At 36.1% G+C, this 20682-nt stretch overlaps 1 protein-coding gene across 1 annotated transcript; it reads right to left on the bottom strand.

Moving 5' to 3' along the window:
- Positions 1-1341: 1341 nt before the first annotated feature.
- On the bottom strand, positions 1342-15205 carry LOC119799348 (rhamnose-binding lectin-like). The gene is made up of 15 exons (XM_038309190.1): positions 15108-15205; positions 14263-14295; positions 14079-14138; positions 13852-13984; positions 9628-9740; positions 8228-8299; positions 7996-8128; positions 7696-7808; positions 6782-6850; positions 6550-6682; positions 6308-6411; positions 4912-4980; positions 4680-4812; positions 4429-4532; positions 1342-1570 (listed from the first exon to the last, which is right to left on the bottom strand). Exons 1-15 carry the CDS (start codon positions 15124-15126, stop codon positions 1554-1556), a joined length of 1305 nt encoding a protein of 434 aa, XP_038165118.1. The 5' UTR covers positions 15127-15205; the 3' UTR covers positions 1342-1553.
- Positions 15206-20682: the final 5477 nt, after the last annotated feature.

Below are 20682 nucleotides of genomic sequence, written 5' to 3'. Positions count from 1 at the left end.
ATCAGCATATGAAAATATATTTGACTATATTATTTTTCAAAGTGTCAGAAATGGATAACAAAACTGCTATTTTCAATGACTACTTATTTTTGTCCAGCTTTAAAATCAGTATCGATATCGGTTATCGGCTACATGAGTTTTAAAATATCGGCATATCGGATATCGGCCAAAATCCCAATATTGTGCATCCCTAGAAATAAACGTACCTGCTGGTGCCTTATTTTCCATACTTTTTATCATCATTCAGCTCTGGGTTGTTTAAGGTGAGTAATAAAAAGAAAAAAGTAGCCTAATAGCAATTAATCAGTTCCTGCATTTGTTTGCAGGGTTATTTTTCTGAACAATATGTGTTATATGTAAAATTATGATCTAATTAAACAAAGATACAGTTTTACTCAAAGTATAACATAAATATGTATTTAGTGCTTGATATCTGAAAAATAAATACTGATAAAAAGAAACATAATTAAAGATAGAGATTTCTAGAAAAGTCCAGGAAGATACTCTTATATTTAAGGCCCAAAGGTCGACACGTTTTTCTCTACTGAAAGTATTTTATAGTTGCTACAAACGCTCAGTGCAAATGAAAGAAGGATCAGATTAGTATATTTAGTATTAATTAAATATCTAGAAATCTAACATCATGAATAAATTCATCAAATATATTTTAATAGAAAATCAACCTTGGATCTGTTTATGAGATCAAAAATCCAGATAAAGCTTTTTCTAAATAACTCAGAATCCTTATTATCTTTAGTTCAATGCTTTTTCATCTTAAAGCTACCTAAAAAATAAAAGGAAAAAATTAATAGTAACATTATTGCACAACTTTTTTGTTTGATCAACATCAGTTAACAGCAAAGTATTTATTACTGAAACAAGGATTATTATTTTTTTTTGTATCAATTTTTCTTATAAAAAGTATGGAGGAATATTTTACCTCCTTCATCCCCTCCTTAAAGGAGCTAAAAGCTACGCCTCTTACAAAGTGCAGCAGTGCTGCTGATTTAGACATATTACCCATTTTCTATTAAGCACTGTGGTGCATGTCAATTGAATGACAGCTTCCTACAGACCAACATCTATGTTTGTTGTTGAGCGCTGTAGGATCAGCATCTAATTTTTCAGGTGTGGAGGCCAGGAGTAAAAGCCACAGTTACGCTGCTCTTTGGTTCACAGCTCTACCGTATGAACACTGTGGAGGCTCCACGCAATCTGTCACACTCAGGTTCTAATGGCGGCCTCTGAGGCGGGCCCTCTGACTAAAGCCCATCTGGCCCCAAAATGGCTGCAACTGCTTATAGCACAGAAAAAAACAGGTGAATCCAGGTTGAGACAACATTTACATGCAAATTAGGTTTATTAAGGCACCAAAATGAAAACGTTGGAGTTACAAATGAATGAAATTGAAGCTACGTGTGAAGTAGAAGTTAAGAAAACAGAAGTAAACAAAGAGAGATGAAGTTGAAAAAATGCATTTAGTCACTCTGTAGACATTTCTGATTATGATGCACTTCATACAGAGCACAGGAAATCTGATGATGGTTGGAGCTTTATCCAGTCATAGTAGCTGCAATAAGAAGGTCACAGAAAAGTCATTAAACTCTAGCAGCAAAACTTTCCGACTGAAGAAGACAAAATATCAACAATTCACTCCTTTAAAATTCTAAGACTGTAAAAAGATCCCAATAGAAAAAAGGGATAGTTTTCTCATTCCTCTTTCTAAATGGATAAACTTGCTAAATCTGTAATTTCAGGGTTCCTACAGTGTGGTAAAGGGTAGTTAATCGAATTTATTTAAATGTAACTATTTACAGAAGGACCTAAACTGACACTGATTGGTTCTGCTGGATGATCTGTTGTGCAAAATGCAGTGTTTGACCTCTTATATCTTGGTACTAGTGAGTCATTTTATGCCTCACAATGAAAAAATGTAAGATGTCACAACTTTGGCTTACTGTAAAACTTGATGAGTTAGTTGAACTGAAATGATTTGAGGAAGCCGACTGCCTTAAACCATTTATTAACTCAAACTGTTAGGCTGAATAGTAAAATCCATTTAAAAACATTTCATTTTTTGTTAAATTAATGGAGGAATGAACATTCCAATAAACAATTTTGTTCTGTAAAATGAAATTAAGACCTGAATGATTTTTTCTTCAGTTTATGTAACAGTTGGACTTACTAGTACAGAGCCTTGTGGACATAAGTGGGACATTCAAAGTCTAGCATGGAAATTATTTCATTATACAATCCTGCAATTGTATTGCTGTATCAACCTTGATTTTAATTACATGTGGCTCCATGAAGAGCATCTGATGAAGATAATGCAGCTTTTTAGCCTTTCATAGTGTTTAAATAATAACTCGCACATGAAACACATGATCTGCAGAAAAGATCCATGACTTTCAGAGTGGATTAAATCATATTCATGCAAAAAATACTGCAGAGAACTTCCAACTGATTGAATATGGATTTTGGTACAAGGAGCGGGTAAAGCTCATATTTCAGCTAAACTCTACGAGAAACAAAAAAAAGTTAGAAAAACAAACAAACTTTGTTTTTTCTTTATCTGAAGAAGTCCATCTTAGGATTGTTTTCTGGGGATAAGATGATGTCACACAGTAGCTTTTTACTGTGAACTCTTGACACAAAGATTTTAAAATAATGGATAGACAGAGGTGAGTAGAGCACACAAAAATCTTACTTAAGTAAATATACCGGTATAACAATTAATTTATCATATTTTTATTCAAGTAAAAAGTAGCCTTTTAAGAAATTACTTATGCAAGAGGGAAAAAAATAATTGTAAAATGGCTACTCAAGTACTGAGTAACTGATCTACTTATTACTCATGATCATAACAACAGATTTAAGATTTGAGTTATAAAACAATAAAAAAATCAATAGTTACAGTATGTAGAAAAGTTTAAATTACAGTATACTGTTTGCTGTCTTATCACTAATAAGAAATAGGAAAATAAGAAAGTGTATCTTTGTGGTGCATATGGTGCAATGGTGCATATTTGGTGAAAATAAGCTTGTTTTCATTAAACTCACAAAGGGTGGAGTAGCCAGAATTTTTACTCAAGCAAGAATAGTGATCATTTATCGAATGTTTGCTCATGTAAAAAAAAAAAAAAAAGTACAAGGCTTTAAATCTACTCCTTAAAGTACATAAACAAAAGTTGCTCATGTTAATGTAACTGAGTAAATGTAACTAGTTACTACCCACCTCTGAGGATAGATAAAGAACAAAGATGCCTGTTTTATGGCACATTTATGTTGTTTTATTTAACTAAGAAAAAGAAAAAGCCTCAAGGTAAGAAATAAAAGTCATAAGAAGCTGGTCGCCCACCCTGAACCTGGAATTGTATTGAAGCAGCTTTTTTGAAGCAGAGTTTCAGCTCTGAATCTTCTTTAGAAGTATTACTCATCAAATATTTTAAGTTGATATTTTTTCCCCACTCTGCTTCGTATGCTTAAATGTAAATCAAAGCATACCACAATGAAGTTTGCAAAGCGACCCAAGGTTTGAATGGCTTGTTTATATTCTTCCTTTTGCTCATTTAATATCATGCAGGATCAAGTTTGCATTTTATGACAGGAACACCTAAAATTATTTATTATGTTGTTGTTGGGCTGCACAGGGGTAGGCTGCTGCCTTGCAGCAAGAAAGTCCTTCGTTTGATTCTCAGCTTGTGTTTTTTCTGCCTGAAGTTTACATGTTCTCCTCATGCATGCGGGTGTTCCCTCTGGGTACTCCCACTACTTCCCACAGTTCAAAACATGACTGTTAGGTTAACTGCTCTCTAACTTTTCCTTAGTGTCTTTAACATTTCAGTCTGTGTTTTCTTGTGATGGTTTAGAGAGCTGTCCAGGGCGCACCCCACATCTCACTTAATAACCGCCTAGATAGGGGCACTGGCCCCCCCAACCCAGGCAAGGATAAAGAAATAAATGATAGTTGGACCTGCCATTGAAACAGAGGTTTTTACTGTGAGCTCTGGGCACAGAAAAAAAGTACCCGATAGATACAAAGTGATCAGTGATTCCTATTTCTTTTTGTAACTGTCTAATGTTCATTAGAATACAGTTTATTGTATTTTACCAAAAGCCTGTGTTGATTTTTGTTTATCATGCACAGTTACCAGGCTATAAGATCCATAAGAGGTTTGACAGTTACCTGTACAGTTTCTGATTATCTCCAATATCATCATTCTTTTTTAAATCATTTAGGTCTCTTTTATAGGTCATACATTAAAACTACAGAGCTCTTTGTCTGCTTTCACCCACCATGCCACTCAGAGATGTGTTTTCAGATAGTGGTAAAAAAATCAGAATGTACTGAAAGAACATCTCTCCTAAATGAGCTCATAAGGTGGCAATGTTTGAGCTACACAAAGTTTTCAATGTTGTTGAACTCACCATAACATAAATAATCCACCTCCAGGTACTTGTAGGTTCCAACACAGGGATCTCCAAATACAGAATTGGTTGCTCTAAGCTTACACGCCCGCCTCCCGTTGCATCTGTGGATTCAGATCAATGTCATTTCAAAAAAAATATACATCAGCCCTTTTTGAGACACCCTTATTCTCTAATTTATATGCATCCAATATGGTGAAAGGAATAATGGGTAATGCAGCTGTCTTTTAGAAAAGACTGAGCATCTATACCTCTTAGCCACTTTGTCTGAGCTGCTGGAGCACTGGGTGTTCTTTAACTGCCCTTCAGGTCGCCCAGTGGAGCAGGTTTTCTGGTCACGGCGTCCATATGTGGCTCTGCTCACATATATACCCTCACCTTTACCTGAAGGAGAATAAATGAGATGATGGAGAGGCAGAGACAGTTCTCAATCTGTTGATGGTGTAATGCTCCACAAGAAACCAATAAACCCAGTGATCTTACCACATAGGAGTTTAGCCCCTTTTCCCTCACATACCACAGCGGTTGCATTCTGGAGTCTTCTTTCAGGCACTGTCATATCAGCAAAAAAAACAAACAAATGTTTTGTTTATATCCTTTATTCCTCTCCTTAAATATAGAATACATTTACCTAACCTTCTATAGTTATGCTGCTATAGGCTTAGACTGCTGGAGGACATAGAGACCTCTTTTCATCACTGTGCTTCATTCTACCCCCATTCTCCCACTCTGCAGAATTTGTTAGTTCAATCTCTTCCATTATGTTCTCTCTGCTTTTTCTCATTACAGTAGCTTTATCTGGTCTACTCCTGTTTGGCTTTGACACCACCTTGGATTGAAATATCAGCTGTGCTGCTGCCTTTAACACCTTTGTTTATAGATGTTGGAGCTTGACCTGTTTTTTCAGTGTAGTCCTGTTTCTATGACTGTGACTAACTGTATGTGCTCTCCTTCATCCTCTGACATGGGAGCTGGCTCAGAGCTCAAATTCACCATTATGGGGTGTCAACCAACAGGTCAGATGGGACTTCGACATATTTACCCACCGGAATCCTGCTGTTCTGTCAGATTATCTAGAGCCATGTGTTAAAAGAAGACACAAAGGAAAATGTATGGTTGCTTTTTTTTTTAACCTAAACTGACTAAATCTGACATGGAGCTTGATCCTCCCTACTGGTTTTGTACATTTCTGGTTAAGTGAGTTAGGAGCAATTTTTATCTTGTTTTTTGCAGCATTTTTTCTTTTTTGCATGACTTTTCTGTATGGCTTTTTATTTTTGTGTGTTTTTGAGTTTGTATCATCCATGTGCTGTGCTTTTAATTAATTAATGTTTGCACCTGTTGACCACCGTAATCCGGATTTGTTTTATAAATCACTATTTTCTAGAGAGAAATGGAGCTATTTTTATCTAAATAACCAAAAATCTAAAACATTATTTTCATTAAATCACCTGATGTAATAACTAATATGGTTTCTACTGTGAGAAAAAAATTACATTTTTGTTCTCTAACAAATCTTTTTCGGTTGAATACTTCCATCATCAGGGTGCTTCCTATAAAGTCTTGTTTTTTTCTCTACAGCAGCCCTTATCAGCATTAAGAGCCATGAATGTTCTATTTCTTCATGTTTGGCTGCGTTTCTTTTTAGCCCCCTTTACTATAAAACTACTAAAGTAAGTTAAGCCAAGTGCTAACAATCGCTAATTTCTAATGGAATAGACTTAGACTTAAAATGTTACATTTTATAAAAAGTCCAAAGAGAAAACATTTAATTCTGGTAGTAATAGGAAACAATGCACAGAAATTCAGACAGTATGCATATTTTGCAAAGTGTTTAAATCCACTTTAAGCATTGTAAAGTTTTTCCACTTCTGATTACCTTCACATGTATACTCCACCTCCAGGTACTTGTAGGTTCCAACGCACGGATCTCCGAACACAGAGTTGGATGCTTTAAAATTACACCACCGCCTCCCGTTGCAACTGAGGATTTAGATGAATTATGTTTAAACTGTGATCAGGCCCTTTCTTAGAGTTTCTCATTATCTCGTTTCTATACTTCCAATTTGGGCAAATTAATGATCATTCAGCCCACCTTTAGAAAATATTGAGCATCTGTACCTCTTAGCCACTTTGTCTGAGCTCATGGAGCACTGGGTGTTCTTTAACTGCCCTTCAGGTCGCCTAATGGAGCAGGTTTTCTGGTCACGGCGTCCATATGTGGCTCCACTCACAGATATGACCTCCCCTTTGCCTGACAGAGAAGAAAGGAGATGTTGAAGAGGCAGAGATAGTTTTCAATCTGTTTATGGTGTAATGTTCCCCAGCCAACCAATAAACCCAGAGATCTTACCACATCGGAGTTTAGCTACTCTTCCCTCACATGCCAAGGCCGAGTCTTTCTGGGAGATGCATTCCGGTTCTGTCATATGAGAGATTCAGATACATTAATGACTCTTTCAGGACCCTGAACAGCTCATATCAGCTTAGCGATGGACCTGAGAGGGAAAGCCCTGCCCTGCGTGGTTTCATTAGTGTTTAAAACACTGAGGGGGAAAGTGGAGCAGGTTCAGCAGCACTTTCAGCTCTACAAGTCGTGTGTGTTTTTCATGTTTGATTTGGTGTATTGGTTAACAGAAACATTTAAACAACGGCCTAGTTAAAAAAAAAATGCTCAAAAAATTAAAATTTTAAGGCTAATAAAGTAATAATTATTAAATTAAATATGAAAAAATTTAAACATTTATTTTTAAATATAATCCTTTTATCTTTCACATATAATTCAAATAATTTCCAGCTCTCCCTAATAATATTTTTGAAATGTTCACATTAAAATTTAACATAAAAATGCAGCATTGTAAAAGTACAGTATAGTAGTATAGTATAGTATAGATGTCTAAACAATTTTTAAGAGAAACCAGCTTGCCATATTTCCAGTATGTTCTTATTATAAAAAGGCACTTTTATTCAACAGAAAAGCGGTAACAGAATTAAAAACTATCCCCGCTATCAATACCTTTGCTCACAGAGGGGATCATGCAGGGAGGAGCTGCTGTAACAACTTTCTAATATGGTAACAATCTTTTTTTTTTCCTCAGGAAATGTATGTTAATAAACCAATGTTGCATCACATGATCTCAACTGTCACTGAGCTAAACCTCACTGAGGTGGTCTGGGATGATTTGGAGAGCAGATGCAGGTAAATCCACCTGATGATCCAACTATTCTCTCATTGAATTTGTTAACAAAATGAAAATCATAATTTACCTGTCTTCTTCTCACATGTGTACTCCACCTCCAGGTACTTGTAGGTTCCCTGACAGGGATCTCCAAACTCAGAGTTGTCAGCTTTAAAATCACATTGCTGCTTCCCGTTGCATCTGTGGATTCAGATCAATGTCAGTTTAAGTTGTAGACATGTTCTGCAAATGAGATTAATCAAACCCCAAAACAATCCACTTTAAATCCAGGATGTGAGGAAAGAAAATATGGTGAAAGCCAAAAGGAGGCAATCATGTTTGCAAAGCACTGTATGGCTAGCCTTTGAAAAAGACTGAGCATCTTTACCTCTCAGCCACTTTGCCTGAGCTGCTGGAGCATTTGATGTTCTGTAACTGCCCTTCAGGTCGCCCAGCGGAGCAGGTTTTCTGGTCACGGCGTCCATATGTGGCTGTGCTCACAGATATAAACTCATCTTTGCCTGACAGAGAAGAAAGGAGATGTTGGAGAGGCAGAGATAGTTCTGGATCTGTTGAATGTGTAATGCTCCACAACCAACCAATAAACCCAGAGATCTTACCACATTGGAGTTGAGCCACTGATCCCTCACATGCAACAGTGGGAGATTTTTGCGGGGAGCTTCTTTCAGGTTCTGTCATATGAGAGATTCAGATTCATTAATGACTCTTTCAGGACCCTGAACAGCTCATATCAGCTTAGCGATGGACCTGAGAGGGAAAGCCCTGCCCTGCATGGTTTCATTAGTGTTTAAAACACTGAGGGGGAAAGTGGAGCAGGTTCAGCAGCACTTTCAGCTCTACAAGTCGTGTGTGATTTTCATGTTTATCTTGGTTTATTGGTTGAAGGCGGATGTCTCCAGCTGCAAATAAAACATGGATCCTGATGAGGACCATGGCTGACATGTTTTCTAACAGCAAAGAAAACATACTATGGTCTGTAAACATCACTAAGTCCTCTGCTCATATTGTACAACTCTGACATTAAAACTGTTGGAACTAAAGCAGTTCATTTGGTCATAGTTTTAGAAAGGTGATCAACAATAACCCACATTAGCTTATTAGATATGTGCAATTTTTCCCTGTAGTCTATTGGCAGCTTTTAGAATATGTCTAATATAAAAGAGGAGGTAAAATAACTAAATGATAGCTGGAGGCAGCTTTGATTATCCTGGAAAACCTGATCTCCACAAACTTGGTTTCTTTTCTGAGAATCACCGAGGCTACAGGGTTGGATCAGATCCTACCAAGGCCAGGGGCTAACAGGGACATGTGGCCCCTCTGCTAGACTCGTGTGACAATATGTTTTAGCCCTTTTTATATTGTAAGAAATGAGATGGAAGTCTGATATTCAGTTAATCCTGCATAGATATCGATAATATTCTTCAAATAAAGCAGTGATGTACACATGTATAATTTGTTTTCTTTTAATTAAAAGAAAATAAATGACAAAAATATGTGTTGGAAATTTGTTCTAACTTTTCTTTATTACAAACCAGCTTGCCATATTTCTAGTAACAGGCTGTTTTACAGTAAAGGCACTTTTATTCAACAGAAAAGCTGTGATGAAAAAAATAACTTTGCCTACTAGGATTGGCTTTACTCAGAGGGGATCCTGCAGAGAGCATCTTTTAGCTTTTGTCATCTGTAACATCTTTCTAAAATAATAACTCTTTCTGTTTTTCTCAGGTAATGTTTGTTAATAAACCAATGTTGCATCACATGATCTCCACTATCACTGAGGTAAACCTCACTGAGATGGTCGGGGATGATTTGGAGATTCGATGGAGGTAAATCCACCTGATGAGCTCTCAGTGCTTTTGGAAACTCCTTAAAAGCTGCATGGAGCTGCTTGGAGAGGGAAGTTTCCAGTTTGGTCAATCTAAAGTTTTTCACCTCTACTTGATAATACAATCGTAATTCTCTGATTGAATTTGTTAACAAAATGAAAATCATCATTTACCTGTCTTCTTCTCACATGTGTACTCCACCTCCAGGTACTTGTAGGTTCCCTGACAGGGATCTCCAAACTCAGAGTTGTCAGCTTTAAAATCACATTGCTGCTTCCCGTTGCATCTGTGGATTCAGATCAATGTCAGTTTAAAGTTGTAGACATGTTCTGTAAATGAGATTAATCAAACCCCAAAACAATCCACTTTAAATCCAGGATGTGAGGCAAGAAAATATGGTGAAAGCCAAAAGGAGGCAATCATGTTTGCAAAGCACTGTATGGCTAGCCTTTGAAAAAGACTGAGCATCTTTACCTCTCAGCCACTTTGTCTGAGCTGCTGGAGCATTTGATGTTCTGTAACTGCCCTTCAGGTCGCCCAGCGGAGCAGGTTTTCTGGTCACGGCGTCCATATATGGCTCTGCTCACAGATATAAACTCATCTTTGCCTGACAGGGAATAAAGGAGATGTTGGAGAGGCAAAGTCTCTTGATGGTGTAATGCTCCACAACCAACCAATAAACCCAGAGATCTTACCACATTGGAGTTGAGCCACTGATCCCTCACATGCAACAGTGGGAGATTTTTGCGGAGAGCTCTTTTTAGGTTCTGTCATATGAGAGATTCAGATACATTAATGACTGTTTCAGGACCCTGAACAGCTCATATCAGCTTAGCGATGGACCTGAGAGGGAAAGCCCTGCCCTGCGTGGTTTCATTAGTGTTTAAAACACTGAGGGGGAAAGTGGAGCAGGTTCAGCAGCACTTTCAGCTCTACAAGTATTTCACGATTTCTGCATTTTTATTAACTTTCCAAAATAATGAAAGCCCTTGTTGCTTTTCTCAGGTAATGTTTGTCAATAAACCAATGTTGCATCACATGATATCCACCGTAGCTGAGCTAAACCTCACTGAGATGGTTTGGGATGATTTGGAGAGCAGATGGAGGTAAATCAATCTAATAAGCAAAGCTACATGGAGCGGGTTGGAGAGTTTTCAACCATCATTTAATTATCTTTTTTGTTCTCATTAAGATTTCTAAACAAAAATAAAGATGATAAATTACCTTCACACGTGTACTCCACCTCCAGGTACTTGTAGGTTCCAAAACAGGGATCTCCAAACTCAGAGTTGTCAGCTTTAAAATCACATTGCTGCTTCCCGTTGCATCTGTGGATTCAGATCAATGTCAGTATAAAGTTGTAGACATGTTGTGTAAATGAGACCAATCAAACCCCAAAACTAGGGATGCACGATATTGGGATTTTGGCCGATATCCGATATGCCGATATTTTAAAACTCATGTAGCCGATAACCGATATCGATACCGATGTTAAAGCTGGACAAAAACAAGTAGTCATTGAAAATAGCAGTTTTGTTATCCATTTCTGACACTTTTTAAAATAATATACTCAAATATATTTTCATATGCTGATATCAAATTGATTTTTAAAAACGCCGTATCGATCTATTTTACTTTCAAAATCTCGTGAAATTTCATCGTTCTGTTACAAACTCTCGTGATATTTTGCAAATTCTTGTGAGATTTTGTTAGTAAAATAGATCGATACCGCGTCAATATATCAACATATAAAAATATGGCAAAATTTCGTGAATTTTCGGGGGATTCGTAGCATAACGATGACATACAGCAATATTTCATTAGTAAAAGAGATTGATATGGTGTTTTTAAATGGCAATATATCAGCATATGAAGATATTGTGATATTTTAATGTATCAATATTTTTTCCCTCGTCTTTAGAAGTTTTTAAGTCTGTAAAAAATAAGTTTTTGAGGAAGAAGAAGAAGTAGTATTTATTTATTTATTTTTTTTAGACTTTAGAAACTCAGAAGCTGATCAAATATCGGGTTAAATATCAGTGGGGTGGCCGATGTCCGATATTCAGTTTTAAGGCCGATACAGGCCGATACCGATAGGGGGCCGATTATATCGTGCATCCCTACCCAAAACAATCCACTTTAAATCCAGAATGTAACGCAAGAAAATATGGTGAAAGCCAAAAGGAGGCAATCATGTTTGCAAAGCACTGTATGGCTAGCCTTTGAAAAAGACTGAGCATCTTTACCTCTCAGCCACTTTGCCTGAGCTGCTGGAGCATTTGATGTTCTGTAACTGCCCTTCAGGTCGCCCAGCGGAGCAGGTTTTCTGGTCACGGCGTCCATATGTGGCTGTGCTCACAGATATAAACTCATCTTTGCCTGACAGGGAAGAAAGGAGATGTTGGAGAGGCAAAGTCTGTTGATGGTGTAATGCTCCACAACCAACCAATACACCCAGAGATCTTACCACATTGGAGTTGAGCCACTGATCCCTCACATGCAACAGTGGGAGATTTTTGCGGAGAGCTCTTTTTAGGTTCTGTCATATGAGAGATTCAGATACATTAATGACTCTTTCAGGACCCTGAACAGCTCATATCAGCTTAGCGATGGACCTGAGAGGGAAAGCCCTGCCCTGCGTGGTTTCATTAGTGTTTAAAACACTGAGGGGGAAAGTGGAGCAGGTTCAGCAGCACTTTCAGCTCTACAAGTCTTTTATGATTCCTGCATTTGTATTAACTTTCCAAAATAATGAAAGCCCTTGTTGCTATTCTCAGGTAATGTTTGTTAATAAACCAATGTTGCATCACATGATCTCCACCGTCGCTGAGCCAAACCTCACTGAGATGGTTTGGGATGATTTGGAGAGCAGATGGAGGTAAATCAATCTAATAAGCAAAGCTACATGGAGCGGGTTGGAGAGTTTTCAACCATCATTTAATTATCTTTTTTGTTCTCATTAAGATTTCTAAACAAAAATAAAGATGATAAATTACCTTCACATGTGTACTCCACCTCCAGGTACTTGTAGGTTCCAAAACAGGGATCTCCAAACTCAGAGTTGACAGCTTTAAAAACACATTCCTGCTTCCCGTTGCATCTGTGGATTCAGATCAATGTTTCAGATCAAAGTTTCTATAAAATCTGATCAGGCCTTTCCTTGAGGACCTGGACTCCCTTATTCACTCACACACATTTACTTACTATCTAGTTGATCTAGAGAGTAGTTAACAGGGTGAATAATTGTTTTTTTTTCTAGATCCCAGCCTGTAAGTTAACAATTTCCTAATCTTAAAATATATGATCTATACAAAAAACAATGTTTTGAGGTAAAATGAGATCATATAAGAAAAGGAATATATATATATATATAAAACAAAAAGAAAGGTAAAACAATGGCTATGGAGCCATTAATACTTTCTGGTTAAGCTGATTACCTTCAATAATCACATCATTAGTGTAATGAAGATAAAGTTTAAGAGTTACATGATATGTCTGTAGAAACTCATCCTTTCTGAAAGATCCCAGAGAGTGCACCGCCTCTCAGCAAGAAGCACCACACCATAATAATCCAGAAGCTCTCCAAACAAGTCATAGTAAAAAATGTTGAAATGTACAAGCCAGGGTGGGATTAGAATCCCACTCCAAACTATTAACTCAACTCCAGTGGAATAATTACAAACATTTTAGAATATGTTGGAATGGCCAAGTCAAAGTCCAGACCTGAGTCCAAATGAGAATCTGTGGTTAGATTTATGGATCATAGTTTTACCAAATAAGACCACCAACATGAAGGAGCTGGAGGACTTTTTTCTTAAGCAAAGGGGAAAAATCCCAGTGGCCAGAAGTGTTGACGTCACTGAGAGCGATGCAAAGTGACTGCAGCTCTAATTGCTGCAAAGCGAGACTTTACAAAGTACTGATGTGGGGGGGATGGGGGGTGAAGAGTAATGCAGAGTGAAGTTTGTGTCTTTGGTCTTATTGTTCTTCATGAAAAATTAAAAAATGCATCAATGTGAAGATTTATAAAAACATAATAGGTAATTTTTCTTAAAATAAGTGCATTTTGTCTTAAATTGATGAGGTGAGACAGATTGCCAATGGAACAAGACAGTTTACTTTTAAAATGAGAAATAAAAAACAATTGCATTGTCTTATTTCAAGGGCATATTATTTAATTATCTTGTTTTAAATGTAACAATACTCGTTCCAATGGAAAATTATCTTATTTACCTACATAAATTAAGGGTAAATACCCTTAATTTAAGAATTCTTCACTTATTTCTAGATTCTTTTTGCAGTGATGTAACCTTACAGACCCAAATCCAGGAGACAAATACCAAGTTGGGGGGCAAATACTTTTGTGAGACACTTTATAAAAGACTGAGCATCTTTACCTCTCAGCCACTTTGTCTGAGCTCCTGGAGCATTTGATGTTGCTTATCTGGTTGGCAGGTTTTCCAGAGGAACATGTGTTTCTGTCAAGGCGTCCATATGTGGCTCTGCTCACAGAAATAACCTGACCTTTGCCTGACAGAGAAGAAAGGAGATGCTGGGAAATTAAAACACCTCTATGGGTTTTAATGCTCCAATGAAGCAGAGACAACAAACCCAGTGATCTTACCGCACTTAAGCTGAGCCTCTGATCCTTCACACGCCACACTTTGAATCTTCTGGGAGCCGGCTGCAATTTAAAGGCTTATTTATTAGGTGAAAACATGTTTAAGTGTATTTAGATCTGATCACGATGATGAAAGGTTGTGTCATGATTCATTTTCAATTTTTTGCACACTAAAACGTCTTTTTACCTGAATTTATCAGCAAACAGGTTACTGCCAAAACTGAAAGAGAGAAAAACCCTTAAATCTGAGAAAAAAAAAAAATAAATAAAAAACTTTCACATTTAATAAAATGTGTCTGGTTTTTCTAACAAGCTCAATGTTTTGCAGCATTTAGTGGAAATAGTTTCTGATATGATAAATACTATTTTATCTTCATTCAGGCTTTACTCCAGAAAATATATATTTATGGTTGAGTGCATAAAGTCTGCTGCTAAAATCCTTTTGTTTGGTGTAATGACTAAAAACTATGAACCATTTCTGACCAAAAGAGTTTCATTTGGGACCAAAAAAGCTAATTAAAGTTGTTAATTATTTTGTTTTTCATCTGGTTTTGTTGACAACTGATCCCTACAATTGTACCACTGTTGTTATTGAGTAGGTTTAAATGTATTTATTTATTAAAGAATTTAGTTTGAATTCAACAGGGTTGTGAACTTGTACCACTGCACATAAACATTTTTTTTTTTTAATCAAGACTGTGAATCAGAATCTTTATTGGTCAAAGACTGGTACAGAAACTTGGAATTTAACCTTAGTTTCTATCCCTCAAATTGTAAAAAAAAAAAAATCATTTTTAAATATAAATAAAGAAACTTTAGAGGGAAAACAGTGTAGATAAGCAGCAGGGTACGATCAAATTACGATAAACACTCTGTTTTTGGTTGATTTGGCTGCCAAACTATTTTCTATCTGGTAAATAATTTGCTTTTTTTGAGCACCTTAAATTAATTAGTAAAGGGTTTCGTCCCAGCAAAGCAAGAACTGCAAAGACTTCAAAGAAAGAGACAGGTTTAAATTGGTTGAGTACTTACAGAACGTGGAGCCAAGCATGATGAAGTGCGAAATAGATGCTGGATGACTCTGGAAGAGGATATTTATGCTGTTTGCTGCGCCAACTGGGAACCCATAGGAAAAAAATAAACCCAGGCCTGTAGGATGAAATCCATCCAGTCACCATGCGTCACTCACTCCACCAAAACAAACTTCTCGGTTAATCTGAGATGACACGCAGTAGCTTGCTGTTGTTTTAAGTACCATTTCCAAAGCCACATATCTGCTTTCATCACCAGGTACAGGTGTAAACTCAATGGGAATAGAAAAGGATGCTTTGCTGCAACTCTGCAAAGTTCTCCACACCTGTGGAAGTGGTAAAATCGCAATGAGAGGATCAGAAAAACATTTTAAAAATCCACCAGGGAGCCTCCCTGAAGAGTTTTAAATGGACCTTTAGTTTGTACAGAGAGGAAAAACGAATTTACATTTTACTTTGTGAATATCTTAATATTTATTTATGTAATAAATACAAGGAACATCCATGTGACCCAACTTGTTTCATTGTTTTCTTATCAAGCACTTTGTAATTTCTGTATTTTGGCATCAGAACAAGCTTTTTGCCATTATAATTATTCTTCATTAAACTTTCTTAAAATATATTTTCTTCTTTTCCCAGAGTTTCAGGGGAAAAAATATAAAAGATAAATAAAAAATATTAGAAAAATATTAGGATCCTCTGGAAGGAGAAATGCAGTTTAATGCATAAATGGTTCATCACAGGTTGTAATTTTTGTCATTTTAATTAAAAAAATTTTCGTTTGGTGTAAAATTGTCACAGATTAACCTCGCAGCTGTTCTTTAGATATGGAGCTATGTGTTCTGCATCAAATCTACCCTGCATCCCACAACTAGAACAAAAGGTAGAATTCATTTATTTTGCTTTACATATCTGGAGAAAAAAAAAGCAAAATCCCTAAAATAATTTAAATTAGGTTTATAAACCTGTTTGATTAGATAGTTCACTTTTAAAAGCACTTTATTATATTGTTTCGTAGATCTCTTTGTTTGTCTTTTTTAATTGTGTTATATTTTAAGCCTACATGTGCAGGAACTGGTTGCAGCTGTAGTTGTTTTAGTAGTAGGAGTATTCTATTTAAACTGTCAACTGAAGGATATCTATATCTGTTTTCTTTCTCATGTTAATGACTTAAGGGGATCCTTTTATGAAATGTAATGTCTAAATACACTTGCCCTGCCTTTACAGTAAACACAGCAGTGTGGAAGGAAGTCACACCACCTGAATGTATTTGCATTTTTTTCCTTTTCAGCTTTTGAAAAAAAAACTGTTTAGGTTTAATATGGATTTGCAGATTTATATAACTGTAAATTAATCTGAAACCTAATATCACACAATTAATATACAATTAAATTGAATTAACTTTAGAGATTGAGGTTTAACCACATTTGGGGATTAAAATATTTTTTTTGTTTACTTCCAGTCTGTCTCCTGCTGCAGTACATAGCTGTCTATCCAGTCCAAACAAGAGCAAAAAGTGGCAACTCCCAAATTATAATCTATTCCTGTTATGTATTAAGTGGAGAAGAAAGTCTCTGTTTATCTTATTTTACATCTTCCAGCCTCTGCAAACATATTATTTCATGATCTGTGGCCTTTAAAAACCCAGCATGTTAGAGGTCAGGGCAGTACATGTCAAACTTTGACTAGGCCATTTAGACTTTTTTGACCCATACAGCTTCAGATGTTGTCTTGTTGTTGTAAATTTTCTTTTATTGGCTGTTTTCGAGAGAATTCCTGGTTTCATCTACAACAGCAGTCGTGCAGACCTTGATCATCACACCACCACCTCCATATATAGCTGTAGGTTTGATTCTGTGGTGGTTTAACCCTATAATGCCAAATGTATCATATTTGATACATACGGTTTCTGAAATGTTTTGCGTCTGACAACTTTTGCATAATTTAATGGTAAAAACTTTGCTCAAAATTCTATTTTACACAATCAGATATACCTGATAACAGAGGGCAGAAGACTACACAAAAAAAATCTTGACTTATCGCATAGTAATAAATTATTAATATCAAAAATGTATTTCTGTTTTTTTCTTTATACATATTTTGTTAAAAGGGCAAATAAGGACTTCAAACCAAAAAAAAGTAATTTCCTGTTTTGTTTTATTCTTGGATCAGGCTTCAAAGGGTTAAGACCATATGAAGTAAGATTCATGAATTTCCGAAAGTTTAACTTTTGTCCATGTTGAAGATCAAAGGTCAATGACAAAGTGAGAGTGAATTTCATCACACGGACAGAAATCCACAAGTTAGGAAAATGAAATGTGTCGTTGATCCCTAAAGGGAAGCTCCTCTTTGAAGTATTTTTATTTGACTGAATAGATTTGTTTTTAAGAAAATGGAAATGTTTATGTTACAGCCAGGCACATGCAGGGGCACTGTGTTGCCATAGGAACGACTGCTTTACCTTTCCGTTGCAAGGTCCCATTCATGTTTATTCCCCCGCATACAATCCAGGCATCTTCCACCGCTGTGAGTGTGACTTCATGGGGAGTGATACTTGATAGTTAAGGGTTAGTGGTTGAGGGGCAGTTTGGGATTCAACCCTGGCGTTTTTTTTAGATAACCCATTTCACTCCAGTGCTGCTACATTTTAATGCATCTCTGACTCATTGTTAATTATTCACTGCAAACCGAATTAAGCTACAGTTTAAAAACAGATCTCTGCATCAGTTTTTATTCACATTTATCTTCTATTTTAAAGGACACTTTAAATGCATTAACCTTTAACAACCTGAAGAGGCTCTCAACGGACCCTTGGGCTCCCGTTTTGTTAGCTATTCATTTACTCCTGCTTATTTTCAGTAGTCTTTGCAGTAATTTGACAGATTAATACTGTAACAGGGATTATTAGCCAATAAAGGTACAAATATGTCCACCTATGGTAGTCTGTGATTATTGTTAGGTTTATTCAATGATGATTATAAAATGAATGTGTGCTTATAAAACATTTGTACGAGGGGATGCTCCTCCTGTCTCATGATTCAGTCAGGAGACCATCCTGCCTTGTCATTCTGATGGAGCATTCTGTCTTTATGAACTGATCAATTGTTCTGTCAGAACAATACTCTGTTTGTAACCATGTGTCATGTTCTGTTAATAAAACACTCTGTGGAGGAGGTCCAGTGGGAGACAGTGTGTTTGAGTCTGGGGTTCAACTGTCTCTCCTTTCTGCAGAAATTGTATCCATTACTGTGTATTTCAGTTCTTCTTTTGCAAACCTACATTTATGAACACGAAATTTTTTTATAGAGTGAATGATTTTATCACTTAGAGCCAAATCCACTCTTTTTGTTTATTACTTAGAGAAAGCATCAACCCTGCTGATAATCATAGTATAAATCACTAAATTAGTAAAATACAACTGGATTTTAACAGCTCCTCCAGAATTCCGACCTTGGGTAGAAGACCAAACAGCCTTGGTAAATTAGCAGATTTCAGTTATAATCATTTAAGTAATAATAATTGGTTTATCCCTCAATTTAAAAAACCACTTAACTACACTTCCAGTTCTATTCATTTAGTTATATTCACAATCCTCTGGTAAAATTACACAACAGATAAGTCTGAGGCGTCATTCCCTTAGCAAAAAGTAGTTTATTCAAGTATTCTAAAAGTGCACTAATTTCATACTTAAAATCAGGCAGTGCACTTAGAGTTTACCTATTCTAAACTATATTTAATACACTTAATAATATAGTCAAGTGTACTTGACTATATTATTATTATACTCTTAGTATACTTTAGTAAACTTAAAAATATCCCAATTTAGTTCGAAGAAGTATAAGTTTAGTACCGGTAATACTTCCAAGTACACTAAAAGTACATTGTTCGGTATACTTTATCATTAACATGCTTTTACTTTTTTTTTTATATATCTGAATAAGTCCTTTTTGGGTCAACATTGGTTCTTGACCTGGATTTCTCCCATAGAGGCCACTGTTGTCCAGTGTCTCTTATTGTCAAGTCATGAAATCTTACCTTAAATGCGGCAGCGAGGCCTGCAGAGATCTAGATGCCATTTTTGTGTTTTCCTGAATGAGCTTTCCATGAGCTCTGAGTAAATGTAGTAAACCAGCCTCTTCCGTGAAGCTTCTAGTTTTATGTTGTCTTAAAGATGATGGACTTTGTTTCTCATTTCTTTACGCTGGGGCTGGTGTGTTGATTTTAGTCCTTGTCATGCCATCAGACAGCTTCTATTTAGGTAAACTCTTGATTCTATAGATCTAGCAGTCTTTGGGGTGTTGCTGATCAAATCTAACAGATAATAAACCAAGAGTATACAAAGTTAATGAGTTGCAAAAGGAGGCCATTACTAGTTTACCTTGGATACAAGATTTCACTTAATGTTTAACAATTTAAAGTTTGTAAAGATCAACGACAGCTTGTTTGGTTTAAGCAAACAGCTTAGTTGACATATCGTTTACAGTCTTGCATGAATACTTCGAATGAAGTTTTATTAGACGTATGATTTCATGAAGTGGCGAGTAGTTTCATTTTTTCTGATTAATGACTTCTTTTGAATTGTTTCCAAGGGATAACACAAACAGATGCAATTAAATAATTACTGGAGATTTCTTATGTTGATGCTAAACCAATAAACTTTATTAGCCACATTAATTTTGTCAAACTTAAGATGTTTTTTTTCCTTGCAATGTTTTATTAATAAAAATTTTAACTATGCGTCGACCCCATTGATCAAAACATTGTAATAATAAAACAATTATTGAACTTTATTGATCTCACATTGGAGAAATTTACCGATACATTTAACCCATCCGCTTGGGGAGCAGTGGGCTGCCATCGTGGGGCACAAGGGGAGCAATTGGGGGTTAAGGGTTTTTGCTCAGACATCCAGAGTGGCAATCTGTGGGAGTGGGACTCAAACTCAGAACCTCAGGATTCCAAGCTCTATGCCCTAACTCACTAAACTGTGTTTAAAAACGTATCTGTCAACATGATGCATCTGCTAAAAAGAGGTGTTATCGTTTGCAGTTTATCATTAAAATTATCAAGAATTTTGGGGCAGCCTAAAAGGAAAAGAAGCATCTCATCCGTTGCATTATTTTAATTTTCTCATAGTGTCATCCTTTTCCTCTCAGGCATCACTCAATTTAGCTAAATTAAAGTTAATTTCAAATTGACTCTTACTTTATTTACCATTTTACTGTACTTATTGTTTTAAAAATATGATTTTAAATCCTAGTCCACAAGCCTCTTCATTCACATTTTCCCCTAAATTTCTTACATTATATGTTTACATTATTTAATGGCTGCATCTAAAAATATCAAAGATATTTTCAATTTAAACATAAATATAAAATACAATATAACCTCAAATCGAATCAATTTAGTTTAGTCTGTCAAATGAGCTGCCTGTAGTGTCTTTAAAGGTCCAGCAGGTGTCAGTATTCTGTGAGACAGTATCAACCCAGCATCACTACAGTTTGGTAATGTGTCCAAACGCTTCAAGATGCCTCATTAACCCATCACTACTTCAATACAATGTCTGATGCCAGGCG

Source organism: Cyprinodon tularosa, unplaced genomic scaffold, assembly GCF_016077235.1.
Source record: "Cyprinodon tularosa strain WSP-4 unplaced genomic scaffold, ASM1607723v1 ctg66, whole genome shotgun sequence".
NCBI lineage: Eukaryota > Metazoa > Chordata > Actinopteri > Cyprinodontiformes > Cyprinodontidae > Cyprinodon > Cyprinodon tularosa.
Note: the sequence above shows the minus strand (reverse complement) of the source record. Positions and strands in the feature narration are given on the sequence as shown.